General features: G+C 36.3%; 1 protein-coding gene across 2 annotated transcripts in view; it reads right to left on the bottom strand.

The window, feature by feature from the left end:
- The window catches only part of NMD3 (NMD3 ribosome export adaptor), a 32,753-nt gene extending 5,894 nt beyond the window's left edge, over positions 1–26,859 (bottom strand). Inside the window, exons 1-11 of one of the 2 annotated variants that reach the window (XM_034998408.1) lie at positions 26,755–26,859; positions 26,153–26,200; positions 25,126–25,260; positions 22,448–22,544; positions 16,320–16,400; positions 15,426–15,554; positions 15,063–15,153; positions 6,018–6,096; positions 5,236–5,332; positions 3,036–3,153; positions 1,792–1,937 (exon numbers count right to left, since the gene is read on the bottom strand). In XM_034998408.1, coding sequence (XP_034854299.1) covers positions 1,792–1,937; positions 3,036–3,153; positions 5,236–5,332; positions 6,018–6,096; positions 15,063–15,153; positions 15,426–15,554; positions 16,320–16,400; positions 22,448–22,544; positions 25,126–25,260; positions 26,153–26,196 — 1,017 coding nt within the window. In that variant the 5' untranslated portion in view covers positions 26,197–26,200; positions 26,755–26,859. Of the gene's footprint in view, positions 1–1,791; positions 1,938–3,035; positions 3,154–5,235; positions 5,333–6,017; positions 6,097–15,062; positions 15,154–15,425; positions 15,555–16,319; positions 16,401–22,447; positions 22,545–25,125; positions 25,261–26,152; positions 26,360–26,754 lie in introns of those variants that run through there. The other variant, XM_034998418.1, reaches the window with a different exon arrangement.

The raw sequence follows: 26,859 nt of genomic DNA, 5'->3' as shown, positions 1-26,859 counted from the left end.
ACAACATCCCAACTTTGATTTTTTTTTTTTTTTTTTTAAGTAGGCTCCATGCACAGCATGGAGCCCAACACACGGCTTGAACTCATGACCCTGAGATCAAAACCTGAGTTGAGATCAAGAGTTGGACGCTTAACCAACTGAGCCACCCAGGTGCCCCCCAAGTTTGAAATTTTAAATTAGAAAACCATTAAAGTCTCTTTCCAACATAGGATTTTATAAGCAATTATAACTGACATTTCAAATTTCCAGGCTGAATTAAATACAGCACTTGCCAATACTTTTTACTAACAAAAAGAGATGTAAGTAAATGGCATCAAAAGCAAAATACTAAGAGTTATAGACTGGGGAATTAAGGAATCACAAAGAGATAGAGGGAGAAACTGAAATAAATGATAGTTTCCAGATTTAGGAAAGAACGGAAAAAAAAAAAAAGTGAATTACCAGTTTCTTCAAAATTAAACATACCTCACCAAATGATACCACAAACATGCTCCTTGGTATTTACTTGCCAAAGGAGTTGAAAGCTTATGTCTCTACAAAAACTGCAAACACAAGGATGTTTATAGCAACTTTATTCATAATTGCCAAAACTTGGAAGCAACCAAGATGTCCTTCACTAGGTGAATGGACAAACTCTGGTAAATCCACACAGTGAAATGTTATTTGGCACTTATAGATTATATGATTCTAACTATATAACATTCTGCAAAACTATAGACAGTAAAAAGATCAGTGATTGACAGGGGTTAGGAGAAAGGAAAGAATGAATACGCAGAGCACAGAGGATTTTTAGAGCAGTGAAAATACCCTGTATGATACTATAATGAAAGACACGTCCTTATACATTGACCAAACTCAAAGAATGTACAACACTAAGAGTGAAACATAATGTAAACTGTGGACTTTGGGTGATTATCAGGTATCCATATAGATTCATCAATTTTAACAAATGTACCACTCTGATGGGTGGGTACTGATAATGGAGGAAGCTATGGCATGTGTGGAGGCAGGAGGTATATGGGAAATCTCTTACCTCCTCTTAATTTTGCTATTAACCAAAAACTGTTCTAAAAAAGTACAAGTTGCTAAAAAAAAAAAAAAATTTTTTTAAGGCATGGGGGCTCCCACTGATTAAATCTGGGACAATATGAATGTCCCAAAGGAGAGAAGGAAGACAGGCAAGCTAAAAAAAAAAAAAAGCTAAGAAAAAAAAAAGAGTGAAGGGGGCCATTATTAAGTAAAAGATTTAAGAGGTATAACATTCACATTCAACATATGGTCCCCAACTGGATACTAGTTTGAATAAACCATAAAAGGCATTTTGGGACAAATGAGGAAATCTGAATATAAACTAAGTTTATACAAATGATAATACTTTGATTATGTAGAAAAACGTTCCTATGTTTTAGAGATGCATACTGAAGTATTCAGTAATTAGTGATAATATAACATATACTTAAATTCAAAATGTTTGAAAATTTTTAAAGTAAAAAAAAGTTTATCATTTGGTCCTCCTATACAAAGTAACGCTAGGAAATCTTTTTCACAATAAACATTTTTAAAAATGTTTCTAACATTAAAGAGAAAAATGAACTTACCAGATAGTGTAAGTCTAATAAATTTCACCACAATGACCACGTGTTAAAAACAAATAACATACAAACATGGAATGCATTTGTAACCTAATGAGGTGTTAGCTTTATGTGGAACCACATAAAAAACATAAAAATACAAGAGAGGGACCAGAACAGTTAAGTTGGGGGGAAAAAAGATGGGGAGGATGGAACTTACCTTTTTTGATATCATTCCAGCACCTGCATTGCGTTTTGGATCTCGGACTATGCTGCATTCCATCACAATAAACTCCTCTAGCTGTTTGGGATGGCATAAACTATTGAAAGGGTGACTCCAGAAAGTGCTTCCATCAATATCCGCAACTAAGTATAAACATAGAACATCAAGAATGAAGTATTTCAAAAGCCACCAAATATATTAGGAAGAAGTTGATATATATGAACTGGGAAGCATGAGGTCAAGAGACCACAGTGGCAACTCTCTAGAATCATCATTTATTCCTATAAATCAGCCCCAAACTTCTCATAGCACAAGAAAAATTTCAGGTGTCAATATCTTAAGTAGTTACTATCATCAGGACCCCACATAGCTAAGTGCCTTTAGAATAAGATCAGGGCGCCTGGGTGGCTCAGCGGGTTAAGCGTCCTACTCTTGATCTCAGCTCAGGTCTTGATCTCAAGGTCATGAGTTCAAGTCCTGCATTGGACTCCTCAAAAAAGCCTACTTAAAAAAAAATAAAGTAAGTAAGATCAGATCCACTCAGTTATATAGTTGTTTCATGCGCTGGCACTTTAGAAACCTTATCAGTCTTCTTAGCTGCTTAATAAGAAATAAAGTTCTACCTGACAGATATTCATCCCAATACTGCAAAAAGACCTTTGACTTATGAATTCTAATTGACAAGAATAAGTGACTTTCTAAAAAATGTAAACTTGATTTTTTATAACAGAAAACTTACATTACAGGAAATACATAAAAAAGATCAAGAAGTAGATGCTCCTATCAATATGAGATCTTCTTTAAAAAATAGTTTTACAAAGGGAATGTTAAAAATTGTGTAATATGATAAAATGAATTAAAATTCATATTTAAACTAAATGTTTTACTGCATTATAAGTGAAATGTTCTAAACTTCAAATAGTTGCTATACACTAAACTTGGCAATGAACTTAATTATTCACAAAAATTAAATGAGGTAAATAAGTCAATTTCAGTAAAAAGAAACGGACTAACCTAGTAAATTTTTTAAAATTCACAGACTTGTTTCTTCAAATAGAAAATTCAGGGGTAACTTATCAAAAGCTTTAAAAATTCCAGTGTTTTTTAAGAATTAAACAGCAGTAAAAATCTTAACTAGTTTTTCATAACAATATTACTGAGAATATTTGATGAAATTAGCAATATAAATTATTACAGCTTGCTGGACAAAACTGTCAAGGCAAATATTTCCTAAAACTTACCTTGTAGGGTATTTGGATCTATGAGATGAATGGCACTGGTCACTCGAATGCACACACAAATCTGGTTCATATTTCCCAGGCTTTGTGCCAGTTTTGGAGACAGACAAACAACATTATCCTAGGCATAAGAACTAACATTTAGAGTGAAGCAAATCCTAAGTAACTGTCTCCAATAAACACTCATCAATATAAACCTGATCCAAAGTATATGTGCCCAAACCAAAATGTTATTGTTAATTCTATTTATTAACAAAGGGCCTAAAGAAAAGAATCAAATCTTGGAGAAACAGAAAATAAGCTATTCCTTCTAACGATGGGAAGATCTGTCTTAATAAAAATGTTTTAAAAGTATTTTTCCAGATCTTATTCACTAAAGTATTAAGTTTATTTTCAATTTTATTGAATTTTAATTGCTTATTGCCCTATGGTAATACAGTGTACATTCTAAACAAGGTATTGTAAGCATCTGAAGGAGGGTAATTTTCTATATCTACCTGTGACTTCTTTCAATTTCCATAAAAAATAAATTTCAGAGGAGCCACATGTTTCTCTTTCAGGGCTACATGCACCAATAGATAATCAAAAATTTAATGCCCAAAAAGCACGTATGTCCATGTGTATATTAGAGGAGATATTACCAGCAATGTAGTTACCTGTTTTTAAACTGTATTAAAATACAAAAAGATCTGGCTTGTATTTTAAGCTGTATCAATTCACAGTCATAGGCTCCTCCACTGAAGGGGCGTTCTGTGCATCTCTAATAGCACCTAGTCCAGTACTTTGTTTTTCACTTAGGAAGAGTCTCAACAGATTAAATGAAAATACTCTTACATTGTGCATTTATTCAGTTACTTTCATGAATCACTCAAAGCACTTAACCCATGGCCTAAAGATGACATCACACCTAGATTCACCCTTCATACAGGCTTTGTACCAGGAAAATGTTCACTGTTTTAAACCAGGGGTCTGCAAAATATGACCCTCAGGCTAAATTTGGCCCACACCATTTATGTAAATAGTTTTGCTGGAACATAGCCTTGGCTATTCATTTACCTATTATCTATGGCTACTTATGTAAAATAAGAGCAGAGCTGGACAGTTACAAAATAGACTACTGGGCCTGAAAGCAAAACATTCACTATCTGGCCCTTTACAGAAAAAGTTTGCTGACACTGCTTTTTTTTAAAGTAGGCTCCATGCCCAACGTGGGGCTTGAACTCATGACCCTGAGATCAGGAGTCACATGTTCTACCAATTGAGCCAGCCAGGTGTCGCTGCTGACCCTGTTTTATGCTATCATTTCATCCCTGTTAGTATACACTGCACCATAAATTAGTATAGTATTTTTAAAGCTTTAGAGTCACAGACCTAGGCACAAATCCTAGCTTCATTTTGTAGTTATGTAACTCTGGGCAAGTCATCTAACCTCCCCAAGCTTCAGTTTCCTCATGTTCAAAATGATGAAATGATTTACCCTAGGTATAACGAGATATGAAGAAGTGAAATATACTCAAATACTTAGATACTAACTTTATATGGAATGCTCACAATAAATTATGGCACTTATCATTATTAGTAGATATTGACATTTAACTTCCTATATGTTAGAGACCTCTAAATAATAATCCTTAATACACTGCCTTCTCTGTAGTAGATCCTCAGTAACTATGTGTTGCACTTTAATTCATTTATATTTTTGAAGCGGGGTTTTACCTTAATACAATGAAATGAAATGATAATCTACATTTTAAGTTTTATTCAGACTGTTTTTAAATCACAAAATGATTCTACGATTTCATTTCCACAATACTGTTTAATTTTATCATGCCAAAATCCACTTTATACATATTCTACAAAGTGGTTCACTGATATTTATTTTAATGTCATTTCCTGTATTCAAACTTTTTATGTGTCCACCAGGATCACAAATTTTAAGGAATGTGAACATTAAAAAACTGCAACCAGACCTTTAATTAGTATACCAAAGTGAAAGGTATGCCAATTTATAATTTTAAGCATGATTATTTTTTAACATCTTTTTAATATGGCTGAATATGTCAGACAGGAATCCTTTAAGAAGGAAGTTATTCTAAATTTTTAACCAATCCCAGAAGGAAATCAGGAGCTAATAATTACATATAAACCAATTAATTACCTGTATTCTTTTATAGACATGGATTAATTAAATGAGAAAAAGTACCTTGCATATTGGAACAATTTCCACAGAAAAAGTGCTTTTGTAATTGTATGTGTTACTATGGATATCCTGAGAGATCAATCTCTGTGAGGCTTTGTGTCTGTTAAGAAAAAAAGTTTATAGTAATAAAAAGACATAAAGATTCCTACTTATTGTAGTCTAGGGAATATCAATTTTTATCAAATCAAATGATTACTGTCCAAGGTGTGAAACAGCATTCTGATGCCTGCTATGGCAAAGCCTAATTTCATCCACTTACATTTCAAAACCTTCACCAACCCAACTGCACACTACCTCTTTTCAATTTTATCTACTCAAAACCTCTAAAACATGCACTTGGCTCAGACCAATGTAGTCTATATATAGCATCCATTAAAAGCCACACATTGTCCACCACAAGTCTTTGTTCACACTAATCTCTCCTTTCACTATAAACTCTACCTTTGAAAATTTCCCATTTTAGGAAATTTCTTCTTCTTCCATGAAGCTTGTCCCCAAAACCCTCTACCCCCATCTTTCTTTTGTATTATTTAAATACATTCAAAGGTTTAGCACTATAGTACTTATCACAGTGTGAGGTCTAGCTCCCTGAAGAGATTCTTACATACTCTTTGGCTAATAATTCCTGTAAAGTGGCTAATCCAATAGATGCTTACTAATCATGTAAATATTCCTATTACAATTTTAAACTTTTTAACATAAGAGATGTAGTCTAAGCCTGAAGGATAAGATTTACATTCATTCCCAGCTCTTTGGGTTTAATCATATTTAGGTTCAGAACATACCTACAGGGAACTGTACACTGAAGAAATTCTACCATTTTCTGAGCATGCTGTTTTGAGGAATAATAGAAATCCAGACCATCTTTAAAAAAAATAAGAAAAGCCACATGAAAATAATTCTGCAAAATAAGACTTTCCTCTACTAACATGACTATATCACAAATTAAATGCGTAGTAAACAAATTATTAGAAAACATAAAAAATGTATCAAGACTTAACAAAAAGATAAGACAAATCAGACAAATAATAACAAAAGAAAACAAGATTCACAATTTTAATTTCAGACAAAATAAAATTCAAGATCAAAGGGGCAGAGAAATGGGGCGCCTGGGTGGTTCAGTCAGTTAAACATCCGACTCTTGATCTCAGCTCAGGTCTTGATTTTGGGTTGTGGGGCGGGGGGAGCTACACAGAAGAAGTGTATTTTATATAATAATCTCCCAAGAAGATAATAGGAATGCATCTAATAACACAGCACTGAGATGCAGAAAACAAAAACTATTAAAAAGAAAAAAGAAATTAATAAATGTTAACACATGCACAATCACTGTGGGAGGCTAGTCTGAGACTATCAAAAATAAAATGACCAAGAGGGTATTATGCTAAGCAAAATAAGTCAATCAGAGAAAGACAATTATATGATTTCAATCATATGTGGAATTTAAGAAACAAAACAGGATCATAGGGGAAGGAAGGGAAAAATAAAATAAGACGAAATCAGAGAGGAAGACAAACCATAAGAGACTCTTAACTGCAGGAAACAAAATGAGGGAAGCTGGAGGAGAGGTCAGTGGGGGGATGGGGAAACGGTGATGGGCATTAAGGAGGGCACTTGAAGTAATGAGCACTGGGTGTTATATGCAACTGATGAATCACTGAACTCTACCACTGAAACTAATGATACACTATATGTTAATTAAATTTAAATAAAATAAAATAACAAAGAAAACAAAAACAAAATGACCAAACTGACTAAAAATAGGAAGGATACATAGAACTTGAATAACTCTCAAGGTTGATTTAACTGAGATTATAGAACACGGTCCCAAGAATACATATTATTTTTAAAAACTCATAGAATATTCATAAAACAATCATGTACAAAGATTTTTTAATTTCAATAAATTCTAAACAGTATGAATTATTAGACAGTATTATCTGATCACAATGCAGTACCATTAAAAATCAGCAACAAATGGATAATTAAAAACACACCTACCTGCTAGGAAATGCTTACAGAAATACTCTTCCAAACAACTCAGCTAACTAGGAAACTAAATAACTCAGAACAGCCGAAAGAATTCCGAAGATGAACAAAGTGGTTGGGAACTTAAACTTCCCAATTTCAAAACCTGGTAACTTTAGTCAAGACAGTATGGTATTAGCATAGGATAGATATACGGATCTATGGAACAAACTTGAGAACCCAGAACTAAACTCTGACATTTAGTGTCAACAGATCTTTGACAGAGGATTCAAAGAATTCATTGAGGAAAGGATAGCCTTTTCATTGGGCAAACAGGATATCCACATGGATAAAGATGAATTTAGACTCTTACCTCACACCATGCACAAAAAACAACACAGAAAGGGTTAGACCCAAATTTAAGAGCTAAAACTATAAAACACAAAAGAAAATCTTTATAACACTGATTAAACAAGAGCTCTTAAACATGACAACAAAAGCATAATGGACAAAAGAAAAAAATTTACATACTGGACTTCAAAATTTTAAACTTTTGCAACTCAAATGACATCACACTTCCCGACTTCAAAATATAAAGCTACTGTAAACAAAACAGTTTGATAATGACATAAAGACGTCCTAATAACCAGTGGAACAGAACAGAGAACCCAGAAACCAATCAACATATCTAGGGTCAACTGATGTCCAAATGCTAAGAATTATACCCTTGGAAAAAGATAGTCTCTTCAACAAATGGTATTGAGAAAACTGAATATCCACATACAAAAGAATGAAGCTGGACCTGTTTTACACCATTCACAGAAATCAACTCAAAATGGATTAAAGAATCAAATGAAAGACCTGAAACTATAAAACCTCCAGAAGAAAACAGAGGGAGAAAAGCTTCGTGACACTGGTCTTGGCAATGATTTCATGAATATGACACCAAAAGCAGAGGCAACAAAAACAAACTGGTACTACATCAAACTAAAAAGCTTCTGCCCAGCAAAAGAAACATCAACGCAGTGAAAAGGAAACCTACAAAAAGGGAGAAAACGTTTGCGAACCATATGTATCTGACAAGGAGTTAATCTCCAAAATATATTAGGAACTCCTACCACTCAACAAGAAAAAAACTAAACCTGATCAGTTAAAATGTTTAAATTTTAAAAATGGGCAGAGGAACTATACAAACATTTTTCCAAATAAGACATATAAATGGCCAACAAGTACATGAAAAATGCTCAAGGTCAAAATTATCAGGCAAATGCAAATCAAAACTACGAGATACCACTTCATATTAATTAGGATGGCCATTATTGAAACAACAACAACAACAGAAAACAAGTATTGATGAGGATACAGGAAAACTGGAACTCTTGCACACCAGTGGAAATGTGAAACAGTGCAGCCACTATGAAAAATAGCATGGAGGTTCTTCAAAAAATTAAAAATAGAACTACCATATGTTCCATTAATCCCACTTCTAAGTATTTATCCAGAAGAGCTGAAATCAGAATCTCAAAGATATATCAGCACTCTCATGTTTATTGCAGCACTGCTCACAGTAGCCAAGATGATGGGCACTTGGGTTGTTTCCACAACAGAGGAATAGATAAAATGTGGTGTGTACATACAATGGAATTCTATTCAGCCTTAAAAAGGGAGGAAATTCTGCATTATGCAACAGCATGGGTGAACCTTGAGGACATTATACTAAGTGAAATAAGCCAGTCACAGAAAGACCAATACTAGATGACTCCACTTATATGAGGCCTCTAAAATACTCAAATTCAGAGAATCAAAGAGTGGAATGATGGCTGCCAGGGGCTGAGAGGAGGGGGAAATATGGAGTTACCAATTAATGAGCATAAAGTTTCAGTTAAGCAAGATGAACAGGCTCTAGAGATCTGCTGTACATTGTACTTATAGTCAACAATAATGTATAATACACTTAAAATTTTGTTAAGAGGGAAGATCTCATGTTAAGTGTTCGTATCACAATAAAAAAAAGACAACATTAAGACAATGAAAAGACAGGCTATGGGCTATGAGAAAATACCTGCAAATCATATATATGATGAGGAACTAGTATCCAGAATATATTAAAAAAACTTAAAATTTAGTAAGACAAACAATCCAATTAAAAAATGGGCAAAAGATCTGAATAGTTATGTACCCCAAGAAGATACAGGAAAGGCTAATAACCTCACGATAAGATGATCAATATCATTAGTCATTAGGAAATGCAAAGTAAAACCACAAAATGAGATATCACTTCATACCACCCTCTAGAATGGCTATGAACAAAAAGAGACAATAACGTTGGTGAGGAGATGTAGAAACTGGAACCCTCAAACATTGCTGATGGGAACATAAAATGGTACAGCCACTTTGAAAACAGTCTGCCAGTTTCTTAAAAAGATAAACATAAAAAAAGATGAAAAACATAAATTTACCATATGACTCAGCAAGTCTACACATAGGTATATACCCAAGAGAACAAAATAGCTGAGATGCTGAAAATAAAAGAAATACGCAATGTATAGTGGAAAAAGGTAGCTATAAATAACAGCTACAAAACCAACATGTACTCATGAAAATTTATAAACTTCAGTACATTTATTAGAAACTAAAAATAAAGTAAGCTTCCAATTAATTCAAACAAAATAAAACTTTAAAAAGTAGAAGGAAAGGGCGCCTGGGTGGCTCAGTTGGTTAAGCGACTGCCTGCGGCTCAGGTCATGATCCTGGAGACCCAGGATCGAGTCCCGCATCGGGCTCCCTGCTCGGCGGGGAGTCTGCTTCTCCCTCTGACCCTCCCCCCTCTCATGCTCTCTCTCTCTCATTCTCTCTCTCAAATAAAATAAAATCTTAAAAAAAAAAAAAAAAGTAGAAGGAAAAAAATTTTGTAATATATACGGTGATGGATGTTAATTTTAAAGCAAAAATTAAGAAAAAAGAAAAGACTTGATTAAAGCTAGTTCTCTGAAAAAACTAACGGACAAAACTGGCAAATCTGATAGATGTAAAGAAGTGAGGGGAGATGAGAAAAGACAAACAACATTAGGAAGAATAAAGAAGATACAACCATAGTTTATGGATGAGATCTAATGTTTTAATATATATTCTAAGTTCGATTTTATGCCAAGAATGTGAAAAGCTAGGTGAAATTATTTCCTTGGAAAATGCTATTAAAATTAATTCAAGAAGCAATAGAATACCTTACAAAGACTAATACCCTAACAAAAGAAACTGAAAAGCCTTTACCCCCTCCCCCTTATCAAACTGAATGTCTCAATGGGCAGGGTTTTTTTTAAGATTTTATTTATTTATTTGAAAGAGAGAGAATGCGCATGTGCACACGAGCAGCGGGGAGGGACAGAAGGAGAGAGATAAGAAGACTCCCCGCTGAGCAAGGAGCCCAATGCAGGACTCAATCCCCGGACCCTGGGATCATGACCTGAGCCAAAGTCAGATGCTTAACCGACTGAGGCACCCAGGCTCAATGGGCAGGTTCTTACAAAACTTCAAGAGGTTGATAAACACTAGGTAGAAAGAGGGCAAACTTTCCAATTCTTTCGATGTCACTAACATAACTGATGACAAGACTGGACTGAACAGCTTATATATGTATATAACTATGAATGCATATGTATCAAATAGAAATCTCAACATATTAATATTACACTTAGGGATGAAATACAGAAAGATAATGCCTGACATATGACCATGTTACCATACCATGTAACTCTCCATTCCTAGCCAAAGGGAAAAAGAAAGGAAAAAGAAGAGGAAAAACACTGCAAAAGATGAAATAAAAATACCATTACAGATAATGGTTTACCTAGAAAATCAAGAGTATCAGCTATAAACTATCAATGACATTAAGAAATTTCAAGAAGATCAATATATAAAATCAACAGCTTTCCAATATATTAGCAATAATCAATTTAAAAATGCATGGGGTGCCTGCGTGGCTTAGTCGGTTGGGTGTCTGCCTTCGGTTCAGGTCCTGATCTCAGGGTCTGGGGATGAGGCCCCGCATCAGGCTCCCTGCTCAGTGGGGAGTCTGCTTTTCCCTTTCCCTCTGAACCTCCCCCTCCACCCCACTCATGCTTTTTCTCAAATAAATAAAATTTAAAGAAATAAAAATGTAATGAAATTGCCATCCACAATGACAAATAGTGCAGAAGAGCCAAAAAAAAAAAACAAGAAACATTTAAAAATCTTTATAAGGAAACTATAAAATGTTTCACTGAAGTACAGAAAAGAACTAAATAAACATGATTATGCACCAGGCAGGGTTCTAAGTGTTCTGCATAGATTATTTGATCTTAAAATAATCCTATGAGGTAAATGCTATAACCATCCTGTTTTATTGATGGGAAAACTGAGACTCAGAGAAGTTAAATAACTTGCCTAAGATCACACAGCAAAAAAAACTGGAGGGACAGAGTTCAAACCCACAAAATCAGTTTCGGAATCCATGTTCTTATTTACTATCAATCAAATCTTGCAAAAAAATTAATAAGGGCATACATATTATAAAGTATAATTCACATACTGTGGTAGAAGCAGTGAGACAAAACAAACCAGAAGTGAGTCATGCATATAAAGGAATTTAGTGTATGTAAGAAAGGCGATCTTTCAAATCAGTGGGAAAGGATAGAGTAACCTAGGAAAAACTCCCAACGGTTAAGATTAAAAATCTAAACGTAATTTACTTTTAATAAAAATATAATGATGGGAGCATAGAAAGCTTTCCTATGTAAGACACAAAAGTTTAAGCCATAGCTATATAACTAAAGAATAAAAAATTTAAATGATAAAAGGCATGTGACAATGCAAGAAGTTATCTGCTCCCTTAGGCTCACACTCAAATGCATGCTAGCTCTCTAAACATACATACATAACACACACACACACGCACACACACACGTAATGAGATTGATGTCCAGAATAAGACAAAATAAATGAGGAAGAAATAGACATATGAAAAACAGACAATTCACATCAGACATAAACATAAATGGCTAATAATATATAAAAATGTTAACCCTCGGGCGCCTGGGTGGCTCAGTTGGTTAAGCGACTGCCTTCGGCTCAGGTCATGATCCTGGAGTCCTGGGATCGAGTCCCACATCGGGCTCCCTGCTCGGCAGGCAGTCTGCTTCTCCCTCTGACCCTAACCCCTCTCATGTGCTCTCTCTCATTCTCTCTCTCTCAAATAAATAAATAAAATCTTTAAAAAAAAAAAATGTTAACCCTCATTAGTAATCAAGGAAATGCAAATTAAAACAAGATACCATTATTTTCTCTAATAGAACAGCAAAAATCATGAACAGTGTTGGCAAGTGTTTGCGAAAAAATGAAAATTCTTACAAGTGTTGGGACAATACACCGGCACTATTTTGAAAGACAATCTAACAGTACATATAAAAATTTAACAATTGCATACTCCGGTCTAGTCATTGCAATTCTTAAACTCAATCCCAAAGAAAAACCACCAAATATACATAAACATAAGGATAAGTTAATATAGTGCCATTTGTAGCAGCAAAAAATGGAATATCTTATAAGCCAGTCAACAGGCTAGAACTAAATAATTAAATATACATTGATTAATGAATACACACACACACACACGGTGGTTAAAAATAATGGAATAGGACCACATTAAATGACATGACAAGGTTTCCAAATACAGTAAGATGGCAGGTCACAGAATATTACAGAATGATCAAACATATGAGGGGAAACCAATGCCATCACAATTTACATACAGAGTATATATCATAGGGGCGCCTGAGTGGCTCAGTCAGTTAGGCGTCCAACTCTTGATTTTGGCTCAGGTCATGATCTCAGCATTGTGAGACTGAGCCCCACATCGGGCTCCACACTGGACATGGAGCCTGCTTAAGCTTCTCTCTCTCCCTCTCTCCTCACCCCCCCTCAAAAAGAGTACATATTATACTATCTTGTTTTAAGGGGCTACCTCTGGAGATAATAAATGGATAAAAGGGATGTAGAGGTCTTTAATTCACATATACATCTATGTGTGAATTTTTACTACTACTATGATTTTATAAAAAAACAAAGTTACGAATAAACCACAAACAAAAAATTCATTTAAATCAAACCAAGATCTAGCATGGAAAAAAAACAGATTAACTCCTCTGGGTGAAAAAAGGGCCTTTAAACTTGCAATATTTTTGGTTTGAATATGATTGCAAAAGCATGTCCCAGGATGTATCCAAGTCTTTCGCTACAAAAAAATTCTTTGAGTATATTCCTGCCATGGTGATAATAATAGCGGTTTGCTTTCTTAGCTATAATATTTGGATCTACCTATCCCCGAAAGAGTTACTTAAAAGAGAGTTACTCAGAACAAAGGTGTATTTTTGCCTGGTGGCTGGCCACAAGTAGCCAGGCACCATGTTAAATAGACACCTTACCCATAGTAAATATTAAATTGTGTTTCACCGACTTAGGAGCACCTGGTCAGTTGAGCGTCTGCCTTTGGTTCAGGTCATGTTCTCAGGGTCCTGAGATGGAGCACCATCAGGCTCCCTGCTCAGCGGGGAATCTGCTTCTCCCACTCCCTCTGTTCCTCCCTGGCCCCACCTCCACCCCCAGCTCGTGCTTGCTTGCTCTTTCTCAAATAAATTTTAAAAAAAATTTTTTTTTTTAAAGATTTATTTATTCATTTGAGAGAGCGAGAATGAGAGAGAGTACATGAGAGGGGGGAGGGTCAGAGGGAGAAGCAGGCTCCTCGCTGAGCAGGGAGCCCAATGCGGGACTCGATCCTAGGACTCCAGGATCATGACCTGAGCCGAAGGCAGTTGCTTAACCAACTGAGCCACCCAGGCGCCCCCAAAAAAATTTTTTTTAAATAAATAAAATAAATTGTGTTTCATGGATTTAGACTATTAACCTTATGTCTACCAGTAAGGCATTCAGGTCAGATACAAAGCTTAAAAGATTTTCTCCTGGTGACATCACTACATACATCTCCCCCCATTTAAGGACCCAAGACCACACTTCTCTAAGTACTTTCCCAAGACATACAAGATATGAGTAACAGATCAATTAGTAACAGCAGAACTCCCAGTTTTAAAATGAGGAGTATGATGTAAGAATTTGGTCATTCCTTCAAGAACAGATATCTCTAAACCTATACTTTAGAGACTAGGAAAACAATGTATATAGATGTTCACCAGTATCAAGCACCATCTAAAAATATTAACCTTTAAGTCTGCTTAAAAACATTTATATTTTCTACTATCAATTAGAGAAATATCCATCCGCCATCTAGTACGTATACTATACCAACAGTAAGTGCTAAGACAGAACACACTCTAAGGAACCATTATGAAATCATGCAAAAAATTTTGAATTCTACCTTTTAAGAAATCTAACTATATCATTTGTATATCAAAACCAAAAATATTACAAAAGAACTTACAGATCTCAAAAATAATTTTCTTCCAATCAGAAACTGATCTCCACATGAAACAAGTTTTCGATGAGTTTTCCATCACAGCACTTTACACTGTATTAATGCAGTTACTGGTTTACTCATCTGGTAGCTACTTAGTGTAAATTTAAATTAAAACAAAAAAAAATTAAGAATTCAGCTCCTCAGTTGCACTAGACACATTTCAAGTATTCAATAGCCATATACGGCTAGTGGCTACCATATTGGACAGTGCAGATAAAAAACCAAGATTTTTTTCTTCCTAACAGAAGAAACTGTTCTTTTGGACAGTTATTATTCTAGATATTATCAATAAGGATAAGACTTACGTTAGTTGAAATAATTCTGACATCAATTCAAATGCTTTTAAATTTTAACTCACCATGAATCTCTTTGATACGAAGTGTATTCTGATGCATTCCATATTTCAAAATCAACTGTTCCAGATAGTAGAAAGTTTTTTTGTGCAAAGTCTAAATATAAATGCATTATTTGATTAGTAGAGGAAATGAAAAAAAAGCCATCTATAGGTATAGCACCCTGATTTTTAAAACAAAAATAATCTTTAAAGATTATCTAAAACGTGATAGTGACCTATTTTTAAAAGTGAATGTTTCAGAAACCTAGACTATCGCTGGTGCCTAAAGGATTTGAAAAGGGAAAGGAGGAGGTTTTACTAACTGCTTGTAACTGACAAAAATGAAACACAAGATGAAGGATTCACTCATCATCTTTCTCTCAATACCTTTTGCCTCACTTGAACCACAGCCTTCCAGAAATCCTTAGCTTCTACTCTGTGGCAATCTCCACACATCTGAGGCTGAACAACATAATCCACCACAAACACTTGCTGAAGGATAGCACCATTCATCACCTGATTGGGGGGGAGGAAAAAAAAAAAAAATCACACTCCTTCCTTCTTTCCTTTCTGTTTAATAACAAATGTTTTTCTTAAAAGAAAATAATATTTAGTAACTTTAATACTTAAAGTTAATAACTTAAAGTCTTTTTCCATGAATGCTTTGAGGACATCCACAATAAATCAATTAAATTAAAAGTCATAAAAATAAGTAATCCTATTTCAAGAAAAAGACAGGTTTAATTTGTAGGATTAAATTAACATTTCATATTTACCTTTAGTTAAAGTGGTTGTGAAGACAGTCTGAAGAATTTATATATCTATATATGTGTGTGTATATGTATAAAAAAATAAGACAAAGAAAACTCCCAAAAAAGACATTCCTTAATTTAATTGTTCCCAAACATAGCCAATCATCAGAAATAACCTGGGCAGCTTTTAAACACAGATTCCTGAGTGTCACATCCAGATGGATCCAGTTTGATTCACTCACTGTGAATTATAATGATGATCAGCCAAGTTTGAGAAACACTGTCTTAGCTCATGCTTTTACCTCAATCTTTTTTTCTAATAAAAATAACTGTGAAAAGATGAGCTATAGCTGCTCTTACTAATGACCTGATCATCTGGCAGATGACCCCAAGAAAAAAAACCCAGAAAGGTTAAAATTAAGAGTGTAATCTTTTCCTTTTAAGCTATTCAAATAAGGTAACTTACCAATATCCCTTCATTTTCACTACCTACACTCCAGACATGTTGAGAAAACTATATACAGCTTACCTCTTTCTGAATAGTCAGTTTAACTTTAAGTCTCTTAGAATGGGGCTCAGTCCAAACAAAACCTGCATCTACAAGCCGTACCTTCAAAATAACACAAACAAAAAGAAACATAAGTTCCCACCTGAGAAAAAAGATGAAAGAACAAGTCATTAACAAATAGATTTTATAAGTTTAAGGACTCTGTGATTAGCATGACTACTCAACATCACCAGTAAAAAAAAATTATCAGAGGTCTGGCAACAAAAAGTGCAATGAAAGGACCATCTAAGGACTACATTAATGCAACTGGTGTAATTCAAACAAAAATTAAAGTATTTGCATAGAAAAAAATTATTTTCCCTTAAAAAGTATACTTTATTCTTTTTTAAAGTTTTTTTTTTTTTTTTTTTTTAATCTGACAGAGAGACAGAGAGAGAAAGGGAACACAAGCAGGGGAGTGGGAGAGGGAGAAGCAGGCTTTCCGTGGAGCAGGGAGCCCGATGCAGGGATCGATCCAGGACCCTGGGATCATGACCTGAGCCAAAGGCAAACGCTTAATGACTGAGCCACCCAGGTGCCCCAGTATACTTTTTTAAAAATGGAAATTATACTTTTTAGAAGAAAGCAAAGATCTGTTGATTCATCATCTACTAGAAATCTCATAAACAAAAGTTTCTACTTGGATTATTCTATCTACATTAAGTATGTGGCTTTAAAAAAAAAAAAGTTCAGGGGCGCCTGGGTGGTTCAGTGGGAAAGCGGCTGCCTTTGGCTCAGGTCATGATCCCAGGGTTCTGGGATCGAGCCCCGCATCGGGCTCCCTGCTCAGTGGGGAGTCTGCTTCTCCCTCTCCCTCTGCCTGCTGCTCTGCCTGCTTGTTCTCTCTCTGTGTCAAATAAATAAATAAAATCTTTAAAAAAATAAATAAATAAAAAAGTTCATTAGAGGGCATCTCATGCTGAATACTGAATCCACAATGGTAACTCACTGCTATATCAGCAAAGGCCAAAAAAGTTTGCTACATGTGAGGAACTCAACGTAGCTCCATATAGCTAAAATGGGTGTTTTGAGAAAGAGAGAAGAACAAAAAAGGGAGGTTGTTTCAATAATCTGGGCAGGAGTTGTAGGTGATCTGAACTGAGAGGTGCTGGAAATAAAAGAAGCAGAAAGACATAAGAGTTATTTAGGAAATAAGATCTACAGAACTGAGTGACAACTGGATATGGCAAGGAGGAAAAGAACAGAATCTAGGATGAGGTTCAAGTATCCAGCTTGGGCATCTAGGAAATAACTATTTTTCTGAAATAAATAAAGGACAGATTTGATGGAGAGAAGATGCTGCATTTGGTTTCAGACATTTGAGTTTAAGAGGATTTATCTATGATATACCTATATGAAGTTGTTAAGTGGATGTTAAGATACACATTTGGTTTGGAGTTCTATGGAGAAATCAGAGCTGTAGATAACAGACTTGGGAGACATCAGTGGGCAGATGATAATTTTATCAACTCCTGTCTGGTGAAAACTAGACTAGTTGTAGATGCAGGACTCCAGGGTAAAACCCTCCTCATATAACTGGTTCCACTAAAGCAAAACCTACTAGTCAATAAGCCACGCCAGGTACAGAGGGTAACAGGCAGCTTCTTATTCCCTCAGCCACCATCCATCCGCAAGGGTCAAGAAGACCCAAGGGCTCTAGGACTGCCCTTCTCTCAGTTTCCAACCTCATCTACAGGTATGGAGAGAAGACCCTTGACATCTACTTCGACATTCACCAACACAGCCTCACCGCACTATCTGTCCTCAGACAATCAGAACTGATCAACTTTACTGGACCCTTTATCCTTCTTTACAACAGTCCCAGACACTTCAGTCACCCCTCATCCCCCACACTCTAATCTCTATATGGTTGGTTCCACATACTCCCTATTCTGTCCCATCTAACACTCCTCCCAAAATTCTGAAACGCTTTCATTGTTCCCTCTGGAACGCAACATTCACTTAACAACAAAACCTCCTAAATTCTCAATCTCTTTGCTGAACATTCCATTCATCTTCTAATCTCCTGATTATATATATTGCTCCCCTGCAGCTAATTAAAGTAATGACTATTTTTTTCTCATTCTTATCACTGGACCAAGAGCCAGACAGGTGTCCTCCTTGCTCTTAATTGCTAATTCCAAACCACTCTCCTGCCTCCTCCTTAAATACATCCAGTTTTGAATCTTAAGGATATGCTACCCACTCTTTGTGATAGTCATCTGTTAACCTTTGCAAGGTCACCTTCTCAAAGACTTTAGCTCCTGGCTCACTGTTGCTCTTTCCAACAATATTAATACTTGGTGATTTCAATATCTCATATTTATCACCACAATACCCTAGCATTTCCATTTGAGTCTTTAAATTTATAACAGTAACCATACAACATCATTCTAGTATATTCCCTCTCCCACTCTCTAGAGGACTATTTTATACCTTCCCCTCTCTCCTCAAACATCTAAATAATTTTTCCTTCATAACTACTCCCCAGGCTTTTGTTTTCTCAGTTATAAAAAGTAATCAGAAGAGTTTCCAGAAGCTCCCACTTACCAGCACGTTCTCTCCTATTACCACAGATGAACTGTCCTTGCCCCATCAAGACCAACCTTAAGAACGCCCCATTAGTGAGCAAAGATCTTTGTTTTGTTGCACAAAATATTCCAGGCTCCGAAATTAGTGCCTGGGAGAGAGTAAATGCCAAATACTTGTTGATATTCTTCCACTAATAGGCTATATTCTCTCTTTTCCACTCCTCAAGGTCATCCCCCAGTCAATTAGTCTGTCTCTGTGCAGTTTCACAAATTTTTCCCTCTGTTCCCACAACTCCCAGATAGCTTATAAATATACTATAACATCTCACGTCTTGAGAAATGGGTCCCTTCCCCTTATTTCCCTCTACCCACTACCCCATTTGTTTCCCTTTACAGCAAAACTCAGAAAAATTATTATACTTGCTATCTCCAATTCCTGTCCTCCTATTCTCTCATTTCAATTCCAATCAGGTCTTTATTTCCACCACTAAACAGAAACTGCTCATCAAAGTCACTAATGGTCTTCACATTACTAAATCTACAGAATTCATTACTTGACCCATCAGCTGCAATTACATAGCCAGTGACTTCCTTTGTAAAATACTTCCCTTGTGTTCCAAGACACAACACTCACCTAATTTTTCATCTACCTCACTAGCAACTCCTTTTCAGTCTCCTTTGATTTATCATCTTTCCAAGCTTTTATCAGTAAAAGACCCCAGGATTCAGTCCTCAAATTTCTTCCCTTCTCTAACTAAACTCCCTAGGAAATCTCATTCAATTTCATAGCTTTAAATACCATCTATATCCCAAATTCATTATCCCCAGTCTGGACCACTCCATTGCTTATTTATACACCTGCCTACTATGTCTACTTCCATGTTTAATGGACACCTAAGTACCACTATGAGATGGCTCATCTCTCCCACCCTGACCTGCTCCTCTTGAAGCCTTCCCTACCTCACTAACAGCAACTCCCTCCTTCTGCTTAATCAAGTCAAGAATCATAGAAGTCAAATAATCCTTATACTCATCCGTCACATACACACATCCAGCTTCATCAGTAAATCCTACTATCTTCAAAGTAGATCCAGCCTGTCCACTTCTCACCACCACCACTACTGATCCAAATACCACCACTCATGATTACTACAGTCACTTCCTAAAGGTCCCCACTTCTATCCTCACCCCCATTTCCCTCATATGTATTCTAAACACAGCAGCGAGGGATCCTGATAAATCATAAATCATTCATCTTACTACCCTACCCTATACCCTCAATACCCATTACACTGAGAGTAAAAACCTGACCTTCTGGGACTTTCCATGATTGTTGTTTTCATCCCCCACTAGTTTTCCCCTTCCCCCCATTCACGCTAACCACACAGCTATGCCCTTGCCTCTAGCCTAACACTTGTTTTCTCTACCCATAATTCTTCTCCAGATTTCTGCACAGCTCCCTTCCATACTGCCGTTAATGTTTACTCAAATGTCACCTTATCAGAGAGGCCTTACCCAACCACTCTATTTCAATTATTTATTTTGTTTGAGTATAATTGACATATAATGCTAACCACTCTATTTTAAATTGCAACTCTTCCCTATGCAGTTCTTATCCCCTTCCTGGTTTTTCCTTCCACAGAATTTAGACCCTTTTAACATACTGTATAATACACCTACTCCACACCCTCCCCTCCAACTAGAATAAAAGTTACCTAAGACAGACATTTTTGTTTCTGTCATTCACTGCTATATCCCCAACACCAAAAGCAGACTGACACAGAGTTGCTACTTAATCAACATTACTGAATGAACTAATGAATTATTAAGACTCACCAGGCCTTTGACAAAAGCCTGAAAGCCAGAGTATGAAAGTGAAAGTTACACAAAAAACTGACTCCAGAGACAAATTAGGGAACAGAAGGAAATTTTTTAAAAACCTATTATCAAACCTTCAGAAAAATTCAAAAGAAAGCACTGCTGTTGGTGGGAATGCAAACTGGTACAACCACTGTGGAAAACAGTATGGAGGTTCCTCAAAAAGTTAGAAATAGGAATACCGTATGATCTAAAAATGCCATTACTAGATATTTACCCACAGAAAACAAAAACACTAACTTGAAAAGATATATGCACTCATATGTTCACTGCAGCATGATTTACCATAGCCAAGATATGGAAACAACCTAAGTGTTAATCGATAGATGAATGGATAAAGAAGATGTGGTATAGAGAGAGAATGGAATATTACACAGCCATAAAAAGGATGAGAGCTTGCCATTTGCAACAACATGGATGGACCTAGAGGACATTAAGCTAAGTAAATAAGTCAGACTGAGAAAGACAAATACCATATGATATTACCCATATGTGGAATCTAAAAAACAAATGAATAAACAAAAGGCAGCGTAAGACCTATAAATACAGAGAAGAAACTAATGATTGCCAGAGGGAAGGGGGCTATGGAGACAGACAAAATGGGAAAGGGAGTGGGAAACGAGTTTCCGGTTATGGAATGAATAAGTCACAGAGATAAAAGGTATAGCACAGGTAATATAGTCAATGATATTGTAATAGTGTTGTATGGTAAAATATGGTAGCTACACTTATATGCACAGCATAATGTACAAAGATGTCAAATCACTATGTTGTATGCCTGAAACTAATGTGATACTGTTTGTCAACTATACTCAAATAAAGAAAAAATTTTAAAGAAAAATTAAAAAAAAAATTTTTAAAAAAGAACAGAATGCATCAAAACATTGAGACTATGGTAAAGACTCTGGAACATAAAAATATCACTGCTGGAACAAAAAATCAATACAGAAACCAGAACATAAAGTAACTCACCAAGAACACAGAAAAAAAGACAAAAAGATTAAAAACAGTAAGGGGAAAAAGACAGTTTTAAGCCAGTAGGGCCAACACAGACTAACAGAAATTCCAAGGATAAAAAAAGAAAATAAAGGAAAAAATTTCAAAGAACTATTACATGAAATTTTATCAGAGCTTAAAAGAGAATCTGAAGACTTTCAAACCAAGAGTCCACTTCAATTAAAAATGTATCTGGTGGAAGTGAGTCAGTCATAAAGTTTAACACAAAGACAACTGAAAGTGTTATGCAGAGAGGTAAACTAGGCTAAAATTCTATTTGTTTTTTGGAGATATTAATGCAATGACTTTAAGTAACAGGCACAAATATTTTCTTTCTAGAGTAATACTGAAAATAAAAAGAGACTGAATACCATAGCCCTAATACCATAACCTTCTAAATTATGTTTAGCGATGGTTTTATATATTTTCAGAAAAAAATCTATTGCACATAAGAGGTTCTCAATAAATAGTGAAAAAAATGATTCTACATTAAATCTTTTAAAGCAAAAAGATTTTCATTTCCATAAAAAATATATATGTATATATATAACTTTAAAAATGAACATAGTTTTGTAGTAGGATGCTTACCAACATTTAAGTTATTTTGGGGAAACCTAATCATATAGGATCTTCTGAAAATAAGAGATTAAAATATAAAAACAAAAACACATACCTACAAAAACTGATTTTAACTGACTGACCTACCTTACTCAGAGGAGCTTTGATTTTTTTCAAACACAAAGCAAGAAGCTCCCTGGATTCTAATGCACACTGTATCCAAGTTCCAGGTGGCTGGAAATATCTGAGAAAAAAAAAATACTGAAACCCAGCATCTCTCAGGAAAAACAAAAATTTCAATGTGAATCTGCAGATATAACACTGATTACTAATCAGACAATAATTCCCAAGGTTGACATGAAGCATTTAACCCAAATATATTTAATAGTTTCAGAAAACTTTCAATTAGATCAGTAGCTTTAGTTTAAAAAGTGAAATCCTAAGTATATTTGAAAAAGCCAATCTGATATAATCTATTAAAGAGGTCTTATTACTTCAAACACCAGCAAAGAATTCCAGTGAGGTCTGACAAAATGCCTAAGAGTTCCTTGAAGCTATACTTTGAAAAACAGGTAAGAAATCATCTTAAAATGGCATTAAAATGGTTAAAATAAACACCTAAAATGCTTAAAAACTGCGGATTTCTCACACACAAAAAAGGTAAATTAGTACCTCATACTATGTATCAACAGTAGTTCAGACTATTCATCTATTTCAAGTCCCTTCCCAACTTTTAAATTGTAAAACTTATTTTTAAATTTTACATAAAACCTAATTAAATTAAAATTTCGGGCGCCTGGGTGGCTCAGTTGGTTAAGCGACTGCCTTTGGCTCAGGTCATGATCCTGGAGTCCCAGGATCGAGTCTCGCGTCGGGCTCCCTGCTCGGCGGGGAGTCTGCTTCTCCCTCTGACCCTCCCCCCTCTCATGTGCTCTCTCTCATTCTCTCTCTCAAATAAATAAATAAATAAATCTTTAAAAAAAAAATTTCAATCCCTGGGTACATGAGGCTCAGTCGGTTAAGCATCTGCCTTCGTCTCAGGTCATGATCCCAGGACCATGCCCCACATTGGACTCCCTGCTTAGCGGGCAACTTGCTTCTCCCTCTCCCTCTGCCACTCCCCCTGCTTGTGCTTTCTCTCTCTCTCTGTCAAATAAATAAAATCTTTATTTTTTTATATTTATTTACTTGACAGAGAGAGAGGGAGTGAGCACAAGTGGGGGGGGCACGCACATAGAGGGAGAAGCAGGCTCCCCACTGAGCAGGGAGCCAGACACGGGGCTCGATCCCAGAACCCTGGGATCATGACCTGAGCTGAAGGCAAACACTTAACCGACTGAGCCACCCAGGCGCCCCTAAATAAAATCCTAAAAAAAAAAGACTTAGGAGAGTGCCAAGCACATAGTAAGTGCTCAATAAATGTTTGTTAAACACATAACACTTCTAAATATGTTATATGAGTGTTTGTTTTTGCTATATTTGTTAAGTGAATGTTCTGATTTTCACTTTTATTTATTTTTAAGATTTTAAGTAATATCTACACCCAATGTGGGGCTCAAACCAACAACCCCAAGATCCAGAGTCAAAGCTCTACCTACTAAGCCAGCCAGGCGCCTGATTTTCACTTTTAAAGGTTCATTCAAAAACCTTATACAGGGGGCGCCTGGGTGGCTCAGTTGGTTAAGCGACTGCTTTCGGCTCAGGTCATGATCCTGGAGTCCCTGGATCGAGTCCAGCATCGGGCTCCCTGCTCGGCAGGGAGCCTGCTTCTCCCTCTGACCCTCCCCCCTCTCATGTGCTCTCTGTCTCAAATAAATAAATAAAATCTTTAAAAAAAAAAAAAAAAAAACCTTATACAGGTTCCTTTATTATAAGCATGCTTTTGGAGTCAGAAAGGGCTTCATCTATCACCTAATAAAGCCCTTTCATTCTGATGAGGAAATTAAGGCTTAGAGAGGTTAACTGGCAGAGTTTCAAGAAGCTAGTCTGTGAGAAATCCAAGACAAACCAGGTCTCCTGATTCTTTGTCCTGTGCTTTTTTCACTCCACCACCCTTTTAAGAATAGCAAATATCTGTAATTGATCAAGCCTCATACTTACCAAACTGGCAACCTGTAAACTCCTTGAAACAGTAGAGAAAACTTTCATGTGTTTGTATATATGTACATTTTAAGCATTTTTCTGGAAAGATAGTTTTCAAATTCCCAAAGGGATTCATGAGCCAACCCTCTCACCCCCCCCCAAAAAAGTTAAGAACCATTAGAGTCCTAACCCACTTAGGAAATCACAGGCAATTAACTTTATCTGGGCAGTGTCACTAGGCAGTTTTGTGTTACTCAAAGCTAACCATAATCATTTTGTTACACTGGCATTTTAATAGATTTTTAAAACACCTTGCTAATCACTTAAAACATTAAAACTTAAGAGGTTTTTTTTTTATCATACATAGCTTCTCGTGACTAAAATGAAAAAAAAAAAACCCTCATAATAACAATATTATGTCCTTAGTTATCTGCTTTCACTTACCCTTACAAACACTAACTCATACCTATTAACTGTATACATCAAACCTATTAAACCCTTACAAGAGAAAAGGCAGATTCAAATACCTTTACACTAACTTACCAGCTTACGAGGGCAAACTAGAAAAGTACACTACAAAACTGCAAATCCTAAAATCTTTGGCGACACCAACATAAATAACAATTATATCTCAATTACTTGTGCTTTATTCTATGTACCTTGGTGTCATCTCAGCATATCCCACTGGCTCTCCTATATAGAAATCTCAACTTTAAGTAGAATAAAATAGTACTGCACCATACCTTTGACATTGCTTGCAGAAAGATACAGAGACCTGTTTCGGGATGCCTTGGCTGATGTCTACTTTACTTCGCAAACAGGCCACACAAATATTGGCAGGATTTGGACTAATTGGGACACCACACTCACAGCACAAGCTTAAACAAATAAAACATAAATTTTTCAAATTAGGTTTCACAAATGCACTGGTTATCAAACAAACAAACAAAAGCCTTCAAGGTTAGGCCATAATATCTCTGCTTTAAAACAACAACAACAACAACCTGGCAAAGACATCTTCAAAGATGCTGTAGATAAAGTGTCACCTTGGAATACTAAGGCAAGAAAAACAAGGACGGCTATAATTCCAAAAATCTTCAAAGTATGGTGTTGTCCAAAGAGTCTAGAGAGTCTAACAGATTTCTAAGAGTAATTAATCAGACAGCTTTATAGTCCAAAGACATTTTTTTAAGGTGCCAGTATAAGACTGCCAAAATGCAAACATTTAACCGGAGTAGAAAATTTTTCAAAGGATGAAAAGAATATCACATCTAGTGATTCAGTATAATGGACTGGTGTCATAACTCTACGTGCACTGGGGACAAGAAATTTTTAGCAATCACTGATGTTGTCCCAAAGAAATATTCTCTAATCTATGATGTTCAATAAGGTAGCCACCAGGCACATGTGGCTACTGAGGACCTGAAACGTGGCTAGTATGATTGAAGAACTTAGTATTTAGTTTTATTTCATTTTAATTTCTTTAAATTTAAATAGCCACATATGGCTAATGGCTATCACATGGACAACGCCAATCGAGAAGATATAGGGAATAGTTTAACACTCTTAAAGCAAGTATTTACTACAACAAACTTTCCAACTAAAAATGAATTTGATTGTCTCAGGAAATAAAGTTTTCCACTTTTCCCACTTAAGAGAAAGAATTCCCCTCCGAAAAAAAAAAAAGCTTTCCCCACAGGCAGTAAGTTTCAAAGACTCACTTTAGTATCTTTAAATTTAAAGGGAATGGGGGAAAGAGATACGACTCACATGTGTCCAGGGGTGCGGTCGGTGGATTCTGTCATATACTCCATTTTCCTGTATGTCCGGATTTAAGAGAGAGAATGAATTGTGGGATTTAAGTCATTTGTCTATTCAGCTCTATACAAATCTTCCTTCTCCTCTTAATAAGGCAGCCAAGCCTCGTAAAGCAGTAAATAAGAACCAATTCCACGTGGCAACTCCAAGAAATAACTTCCTTTAATATCAGAACCCAGGGAATTCCGGAGTTTCCCGTAAGTAAGACCCTCGGGCCCTTAAACTCGGCCGCTGACCGGGGCATCACCTCGGCGCCAACCCCTACCGGCCCAAGCAGGGGTTTGAAAGGCTGGGGCCGCCACCCTCACCCTCACCCTCACGCCGGCAGCGACCGGGCCTCGGACCCGCGCTGCAGAAATCGCCGGCGGTGTCACGGCGCTGCGGGCCACCTACCCCGACCCCACACCCAGCGGGTGGGACCTCACGCAGACTCCTGGACGGCGGAGCACGCGCGGCACGCACGCGGCCTGAGGCCTGCCCCAACTGGGGGAATCGCCCTACTCTCTTCAGGGACCCCGCGCGACAACAGGCCGGATCTCCGCCCCAGAACCTACTTTGCTAGTCTGGAACAGCCCCAGACTTGCGGCGAAAGAGCAACCGAACAGCCCCTATTGCCCCCTTAGTGCCGACCTCAGCCTGCTACAATACAGCGAAGATCT

This window comes from Mirounga leonina, unplaced genomic scaffold (genome assembly GCF_011800145.1).
Source record: "Mirounga leonina isolate KUSES-001 unplaced genomic scaffold, KU_Mleo_1.0 Mir_115, whole genome shotgun sequence".
In the NCBI taxonomy this organism is placed as follows: Eukaryota; Metazoa; Chordata; class Mammalia; order Carnivora; family Phocidae; genus Mirounga; species Mirounga leonina.
Note: the sequence above shows the minus strand (reverse complement) of the source record. Positions and strands in the feature narration are given on the sequence as shown.